At 49.8% G+C, this 8,078-nt stretch overlaps 2 protein-coding genes across 5 annotated transcripts in view; one reads left to right on the top strand and one right to left on the bottom strand.

Moving 5' to 3' along the window:
* Window positions 1–25: 25 nt before the first annotated feature.
* On the bottom strand, window positions 26–4,068 carry ATRAID (all-trans retinoic acid induced differentiation factor). 4 transcript variants are annotated; one of them, XM_006099814.3, is made up of 7 exons: window positions 3,922–4,066; window positions 3,129–3,250; window positions 1,474–1,545; window positions 1,196–1,267; window positions 976–1,097; window positions 592–689; window positions 26–357 (listed from the first exon to the last, which is right to left on the bottom strand). In XM_006099814.3, the coding sequence occupies exons 1-7, from the start codon at window positions 4,018–4,020 to the stop codon at window positions 253–255; spliced, it is 690 nt and encodes a 229-aa protein (XP_006099876.1). In that variant the 5' UTR covers window positions 4,021–4,066; the 3' UTR covers window positions 26–252. The 4 variants fall into 4 exon arrangements, with proteins under 4 accessions (XP_006099876.1, XP_023619248.1, XP_006099877.1 ...); XM_023763480.1 differs by lacking the exon at window positions 3,922–4,066 and adding an exon at window positions 3,344–3,814; XM_006099815.3 differs by lacking the exon at window positions 3,922–4,066 and adding an exon at window positions 3,389–3,813.
* Window positions 4,069–4,470: 402 nt separating this feature from the next.
* SLC5A6 (solute carrier family 5 member 6) overlaps window positions 4,471–8,078 on the top strand; it is a 14,775-nt gene continuing 11,167 nt past the window's right edge. The window contains exons 1-2 of the mRNA XM_014465286.2: window positions 4,471–4,531; window positions 4,772–4,836. The gene's annotated coding sequence lies outside the window, so the exon portion shown is untranslated. The remainder of the gene's footprint in view (window positions 4,532–4,771; window positions 4,837–8,078) is intronic.

Below are 8,078 nucleotides of genomic sequence, written 5' to 3'. Positions count from 1 at the left end.
AAGAAACACACAAAGACGGGGCACCTTCCTTTAAAAAAAAATTTATTATCGTTAGCAGCACAAATGGGACCTGGGACTAGTCCGCTCCTCGACTGGAGTGTGACCTTCCAGCACTGTGCAATGTTCCATCTTCCTTCCAACCTTGGCCTTGTCCTGGAGGAGGCTCTGGCCAGCCCGTCTAGGAAGCAAATCTCCCTGGCTGGGCTAAGATGGAGCGGGATGACCTTAGGTCAGTAGGAAGATCTAGGTAGTTCATGAAGCCTTGGCTTTTCGGCGTTGGGTTCCCCAAAGAAGGATGGAGATGAACAATGTGGTGGATCCCAAAATCCCAAAGAACGTAAGCAGCGAGAACGAGCCCTGTGAATAAAAGATTTTAAAAAAAGACTCATACACCTCATATAGTGTTACTCCAAGGGCTACATCCTAACACCCAGTTTTATCCTATTATAACTATCCCTTCATCCGGGGCAGTTCTTTCAGTTTCCTTCACTAGGTGATTTGCATCAACTCCTGGTCTTATGGCTCTTCTTTCTGAGAGGTTTTTGCTCTATGCATTTCTCTCATCCCTAATAAGAAGAATTCATTCCTCACCTGGCGCATACACTTGTAGCCATGGAAGCCATCAGCACAAACACATTGCAAAAGACCTGGACCATCAGGCACACAAGATCCATTCTCAGGACATATTTCTAGGAGTCAGAGAAACAGAGAACATCACTGGATCTCATATTTCTCAAATATCTGCTTCAAATTAGATTCTTTCAATTATTTCCATGTCAAAGGAGAAGAAAGAGTATAGATAATCAGAACATAATAATATAAATATATTTTAAGATCCTTTCTTTCCAAGGGGTTACAGCCTCAGAAACCTGAACAAAAAGGCGCATGAGCAATTTTACTATCTTTCTGATCTCATGGGGAGAATCCAAAGGAGGAAAGGCAGTTCCCCAAAAGGGTGGAGAGGAAACAGCATACCTGTGTCCCCAGTGCTATTGCAAAGGTTCCTTTGTCCTTCACAGGTTTGATTGTTTGGGTAAAATGTGACAGTATTCCAGGCATTAATACCTCCAGGACAGTTGACATCTTCTGGTAGTATCCTGAACAAGCATAAGCAGTCTTAATATGCAACCTACGTTGCTGAGCTCACAGCACTGCCCCTCTTTGGTTCTCTCCCCAACCCCATACCCTTACTCACAGAGTCTGGAGCTGGATAAAGCCGTGGAAGGTGTTGGCCAAGTCATCCTTGAGGGGGTTTGCGTGCAGGTCTCTGAAAAGCACACACTATTAGCACTGTGCTTTAGAAAAACACTCTATTAACCCATGTTCCTGGACTGGTATTCCAGTTTTCATTCTGAGCTGTCCAAGTTTAGGTATCAGTATTCAAACATTTTTTGAGGAGTACATCCTCAACGACTTTCCCATCAACCCTTTGTCATAGTCACTTTTTGGTTAGGAGGATAACTAACCACTTACATGATGATAGCAGTATGTGCTTGAGGAAAGTTTGGACCAAGGTGCTTCAGAGAACAGTTCTGGAGATCCAACCTGAGGAAATAAGGTAATCAGTGTAACTACATGTCTCTCTTTATCCATTAGAGGCTAACACATCCCTTTTTCTGCTAAATATTAGTTGAACACAGATGTGTTCAGGGCCACAAACTAGGTGCTGTAGATGTTTTAATGGTGCACTGTCCAATTTAGTTACCACTAACTAGCTACGTGTAGCTACTGAAATTAATTTAAATTAAAAAAAAGTCAGTCCCTCATTTGCACTAGCCATATTTCAGTTAACCATTAACATGTGGGTAACAGCTACTGTATTGAATGGTATAGATATAGAATATTTCCATCATGGCAGAAAATTCTTTGTATCTATGCATATATTGGAAGAAATTGGTTTCTTGTCTAGATGAGTGAATCTCATATTATGATATGACCTCAGATCCACAAAGGACCTTCAAATGGAAAAAAAATCCAAATCACATAATCGAAAGTTTTTTCCAAGTGCATTTTCTACCACAGATTGGATGTAAAATGCTGGATATTAAGGAGCATGCCACTTTATTTTCTTAAGTATCTATTGCTGTCTGTTCCTCTATTCTACAAGTATTTATGGAGCACCTACTAACTGCACAAATTTGGAATGTAAAAATAAAACCCTCAGTATCTTAGCTTTCTTTCTTTCTTTTTTTTTAGCTTTCAAATGGCTTACAATGTAGTACGAGAACAAGACCAAAAATAGGATCAATATAAACATTAAAAGCCTAATATGCTGAGTGTCCAACCATTGTTGGACTATCTGATCAGTCGCTATGATGCGCACCGACCATCAGGGGGCAGATGCTCTGACCGGTAGGTTAGCTTGCTACAGTCCAGCTGATCCTGACTAGGCTAGACCAGCAGGACACGCCCTAGAGCCCTCCCCCTAGAGCCCTCCCCCAACAGATGGCGCACAGGTGGGGTCCCTTGGCCTGGCCTGTGGGGGTCGGGTGGAAACTGGCAGTCTGACATCCCCTGAGGGGTCCCAGATTGCAAGAGGGTGCAGTCCAGGCCAAGGAACCCCGAGGAACCCCACGGGTGCACAAATAGTGCACCGGGCCTCTAGTATGAAATAAATCACAGGGCAGTATAGAAATAAAATTGATTAGTACAGACGTTAAGGATTAGTGGGAGTAAAAAAAATATATTACTGTGGTATTTAGTAGTAAGGAGAATTCACAAAAGATGCTGGAATTAAAGAATGGAGCCCAGTTGGTATGGCTCAGTGGTTGAGCATGACCGGTGAACCAGGTCACTGTTGGAATCCCATCCCCAGTAGGGAGCATGCAAGAGGTAGGCGATAGCCGGTTCTCTCTCATTGATGTTTCTACCCCTCTCCCTTCCTCTCTCTCTAAAAGAAATAAAAACATTAAAACAACAAACAAACTGGTATGCAGTTCCAACCAGGATGAACCACAGGGTTGTTTACCCAGCCAAAAATGCTGTAACAGGTTTAGAAGTCTGAGAATTATGGTTGAGATGCCTCCAAAATAAGCACAAATATTTATCCCAAACGCCAGTCAGGGCAAGCCTTGACGAATCTGGGTTTGGAACTCTTTCCCACTATCCAGCGAAGTCTTCTGCCTCACCCCAGGATGGTGCCATTCTGATTCAGGCAGCAGCGGGCGTGCAACATTAGCTCTGGCGTCTGCTTACAATAACGGGCCACTTCTGACCGATTTCCCACACTCCCTGGGCACTGGATGCATATCTGCGGAAGAGAGAAAACTATTAGGACCCAGAAAAACAACAACAACAACCACCACCACCAAGAAAGAACAAACAGGGATGAAAAGTTACATGCCAGTACACCTCTCCAGAATCCCTCCAACAGAGGGAAGCGTTCTACCTTTGCATCAGGGTTGACAGACACCTATCTTCCCAGGCGCCACATCAGCGCACCAGGGCCTTCCAGCCCCAGACCACACCCAGGGAAAGCTCTGGTCCTTGAAGATCACTATGGGAACGTATTTATTACAGTGACTTCTCAACCGGACAGCGGGCTTTGGCGGGGTGTGACAGGACTGCAGGTACACACTCATCAAGCCTTAGAGACAGGACAGTCCTGCCCCCGCACTGCACACGCGGCAGCCGTGCGTGGAGAGCCTGCACAAGAGCCAAAGGGCTCATTAGTTATTCAGAGATCCAGGCGCGAGGAGGTCAAAGGTGAAAGGTCTGGGGCTGTCGGCAGGGCCAGGGCGCTGGGAAACCTGCGCAGAGTGAGTCACCGTGAGCGGGAGGTCATACTAGTCATCTAGGGCTGGGAAGGCCTCAAGGGCAAAACCGGGGCTGCGCGCCGGCTGGGGAGGGCCGAGGGCGGCGAGCGCGACACCCGCCGGCCCCGCGCCTCGGCTGCGGGCGGCCTCTGACCCGCTGCTGTACCTCGGGGAGCGCCAGAGCCCTTCCCACGCGCAGAGCGAGGAGCAGGGCCGCGGCCAAGGGCAGCGGGATCGGAGCGCTGCCAGGACCGCGAGGGGACATTTTTCCGGCCCTCGGTGTCCTTCTCAGCTCTCGCGAGACTTGCGCCGCGGCCCCGCCCCCGGGGGGCGGGGACTAGGGGGTGCCGGCTGGTTGGCCCGGCTGGACTAGGGGCTGCTGCCCGCCGAGGTCAACTTCCTTCTGCGTGCGCCCCGGTCCCCGGAGGGGAACTGCCCTGCCCCCCCTCCTGCTCCCCATCTCGGCCCCGAGCGCCTCGCGCCGGGACGCCGAGGTCGCGTCTCCGCTGGTTTTGGGATACACACCGGCCCCCAGTCGCCATGGGCGGGGCGTGCTGTGGGCGACTCACCCCCCGGCGGTTCCGCGTTCCGTCCTTGGCGGGCGCCCAAGCCCAGCGTTGAGCCTTGCGTGGGCAATTCGGGGCAGCCGGAAGGTTTGGACCCCCGTCGGACGAGGAGGGCGGGACTTGAGGCGAGTGGGCGGGGTGGCCCGTGGCCGTGCCCGTGCCGTGCCCGGCGTGGGTCCCAGAAAATTCGCAGGTGCGGGCGACCAAGCGGTTTGTAGCCCTTGCCCCTCGCCAGTGGAGGGAAGGTGGAGAGCGGGAACTCAGGAGGACAGGAGCGCGGAGGAATGGAGGGCGAAGGGCCGACCCTGGCGGGAGGAGACGAGCGCGGACGCTCCGGGCGTCCTGTCCCCTTCACCTCCGTCCCCGGAGCACGCGGGGACGGGTGCCCTGGCGCGGAGGTCGGGGCGGGAGCGATGCTCCCCTGCAGCCTCATCCCCCTTCCCTCCCCAGGAAAAGGGGGCGATGCTGATCTCGGGTAGAGCGACGGGACCTCCCAGCGCCGCCTGAGCCACGAGGTAAGGAAAGGCGAGCGCGGTCCTCGGGTGCCCGGGGCTCTGGCCAAAGGTGCGGGGCGGCGATGCTGAGGCTGAGAATGACGGCCTTAGAAATGAAAGTGAGCGTGAAGTTAGTAAATGAAACATTAACATGTTAGTGAGGGCCCCTTAAAGCCTTTCAGACCATCCGGAATTCTAGGCACAAGATTTTGAAGGAATCTTTTGGGGACGCTTGGTCCCGCTGTGGCCCCGTATCCTTTGCAGGAGTCCCAGCAATCCGATGTAGCTTGTGACTGAGTGAGGGTAGGTAGGGGTAGGTAGGGGTAGGGTGGTGGGAAAGACTATCTTCCTTGTCTTAGGCGTTGTTGTTGTTGTTTTTCAGAGAGAAAGGGAGAAGGAGAGAGAGATAGAAACATCAATGGTGAGAATCATTGATCGGCTGCCTCCTGCACACCCCCACACTGGGTATTGACCCCCACAACCCAGGCATGTGCCCTTGGCCGGAATGGAACCTGGGACCCTTCAGGCCGCAGGCTGATGCTCTATCCACTGACCCAAACCGGCTAGGGCAGTCTTAGGTGTTTTCAAACGGGTCCCACCGCCAGCTATCTGTGCCCTGTGTATTGCAATGGTAATGACGCAACTCAGTTCTTACTTTTGGCTCACAGTCTTTCAGAGATACAAGGCCATCGGGTTTGGATCCGTGTAGAATTGTTAGCCACTGTCCTGTTCTTAGAATCCTGTCTGATGAAGACTTTTTTTACTGGGTCAAGTTTTTTTCTGTCTTGTCTAGATAGCCGTCTAGGAGGGTTCCCCACACTTAACCAGGAAGCCCTGTGAGTTTACTCCCGCTGTCTCCAGGTCTGCATGCCTGTGTTCTAGTTTATACTAGAGTCTTCCTTTCTCCAACTACCTGCCTATCCGTATCACGAACGCTTTACCACTACACGTTCTATTCGCACACAGCACCACCTCTTACTTTCCAGCAGTTCCAGTCACCTCTATCACAGCAGTAAAAGATTTGCTGGGAGTGAGAAAACTCGTGATGTTGCAATCTTCAAAGACCCGGGGCATCTTTAGGTTAAACCACCGTGGCCTACTGGGAACATTGTTCGCAGTACTGACATTTGTAACTTGTGATCCAAGAGTTGCTAGCTTTGATTTCCTCTCTTCATTGGCCCCAGGAGTTTCAGAGTTCAGGTTTCATTTGTGTGAGGCCATATCATTCCAGCAGGCAACATCTGCCCAAGAACACAGCGTGGGAGAGCCAGGGAAAGCCAGGCTCTCTCCTACTGGGCAAGAACAGAAGACATCGCTTATAATGATCTGTCTGTTTTTTCAAAATATATTTTTGTTGATTTCAGAGGGGAAGGGAGAGAGAGATAGAAACATCAATAATGAGAGAGAATCATTGATTGGCTGCCTCCTGCATGTGCCCCACTGGGGATCGAGCCCGCAGCCTGGGCGTGTGCCCTGACCGGGAATCGAACTGTGACCTCCGGGTTCATAAGTCAGTGCTCAACCACTGAGCCATGCCGATCAGGCACGATCTGTGTCTAGACTAGTTGAAATCTAAACTTTGTTCCACAAATGACTGACTACAATGAACATTCTGTCTCTGTCCTAGTTAGTAAGGCTTGGGCCTCTGGTGAAATTTTAGTAATTAGGTGGTGTGTGCCATGAGATGAAAAAGGTTGAAAAGGTCGGAAGGTCTCTAAAGACCATATGGTATTAATGGAGAGTGGATGGGTGGGGAAAACACTAGCCCAGGGTTCTAATTTAGCCTGTGGCCACAATCAGCTCTGCAGTTTGAAAAGATCACTGAGTTATCTCCGCCTGGTGTCTTTGTAAAGGAGGGTGTTATCATAGTGATCTCTTAAGATCCCTTTAAGTTTTTAAATACTATGATCCTGTCCTTGTTCTAAGGACAATGGTATATTCTTTGAGGATTAGCATCTCTTGTGCTGGAGTCAGAAAAGTAACTTTCCCACCTTTCAGCCCCTCCTTTCCAGTTCCCTTTAAGACACGGTGCCAAGTGTGACTTAGAGTGAAAGCCTAATCCATCTAGGAATGTTGTTGCCTGTGAGCTCCCTGCTTCTCGTTCTGGAGCTGGAGTTGGGGGTCCTAGGGAAATAGGGCCATTTGGATCACAGTGATTGGTTCCCTGAAGGGGCCAGAACAAACAGCTGCTGAGTTTCCCTTCGCCTTCCAATTCCTGATCTCAGCAATAGCTGCTTATATAGAGCCAGACCTTCAGTCTGCCTAGCTCCAGACACAGCTTCTCCAGGCAGCTCTGCCTCAGACCGGGATTGCTTCTCTAGGTAAGTTGTCTGCCCCAGCAGGATAAGGCCACTCTCCCTGGCTGTTCCCCTGGCCCCAGCTCCTTGGCTGGTTTGCCTCTCCCCAAAGTATTCTATAATCCTGACTCTGAACTGCTGGTCCCAGCACGTTGCCCTCTGTTTTTTCAAGAAGCTATAACTTTATTAATGATAGAAACAGGACAGATTTCAAACCAAGCTGCAGTTACTTTTTTGAAACTCAAAAAAGTCCTCATTTTTATTTTTTAAAGAGTGTTTATTTATTTTTATATATATTTTTACTAGAGGCCCAATGCACGAAATTCATGCAAGAGTAGGCCTTCCTTCCCCCAGCTGCCGGCACCAGCTTCCCTCTGGCACCCGGGACCCTGGCTTCGCTCAGGCCACCAGCAGGCACCCAGGACCTGGGCTTCCCTCCAGCCCGGCCTTCGCCCGGAATGATGTCTGGTCTAATTAGCATGTTACCCTTTTATTATTATAGATTTATTTCAGAGAGGAAGGGAGAAGAAGAAAGAGCAAGAAACATCAATGGTGAGAGAGAATCATTGATTGGCTGCCTCCTGCATGCCCCGCACTGGGGATGGAGCCTACAACCCGGGCATGTGCCTTGACCAAGAATCAAACCGTGAGCTCCTGGTTCATAGGTCGACTTTCAACCACAGCCACGCTGGGTCAGGCAGTCTTGTTTTAATTTTATGTCCTTAACTGCCACATCTGTTTCATCAGCCTCTTCCTCTTCACTTTTGTACAGTTGGAGTCTGTGTTTTTTTTTGTTACCTTTTATTTTTTTTAATTTTTTAAAAATAAATCTTTATTGTTCAGATTATTACAGTTGTTCCTCTTTTTTCCCCTCATAGCTCCCCTCCACCCAGTTCCCACCCCAACCCTCTGCCCTTACCCCAACCCACTTGTCCTCATCCCATAGGTGTATGATTTTTTGTCCAG

The sequence above is a fragment of the Myotis lucifugus genome, unplaced genomic scaffold (genome assembly GCF_000147115.1).
Source record: "Myotis lucifugus unplaced genomic scaffold, Myoluc2.0 scaffold_285, whole genome shotgun sequence".
NCBI lineage: Eukaryota > Metazoa > Chordata > Mammalia > Chiroptera > Vespertilionidae > Myotis > Myotis lucifugus.
The sequence above is the reverse complement of the archived record's forward strand: the minus strand, read 5'-3'. Positions and strand labels throughout refer to the sequence as shown.

Excerpts from the sequence above, each read along its gene's own strand:
- ATRAID (XM_006099814.3), bottom strand. The coding sequence starts at position 4,020 with ATGTCCCCTCGCGGTCCTGGCAGCGCTCCGATCCCGCTGCCCTTGGCC. Across the intron at positions 1,546-3,128 it reads CAGAATGGCACCATCCTGGG|GTTGGATCTCCAGAACTGTT; the intron begins GTGAGGCAGAAG and ends TTATTTCCTCAG. Across the intron at positions 1,098-1,195 it reads TTTATCCAGCTCCAGACTCT|GATACTACCAGAAGATGTCA; the intron begins GTGAGTAAGGGT and ends ATGCTTGTTCAG.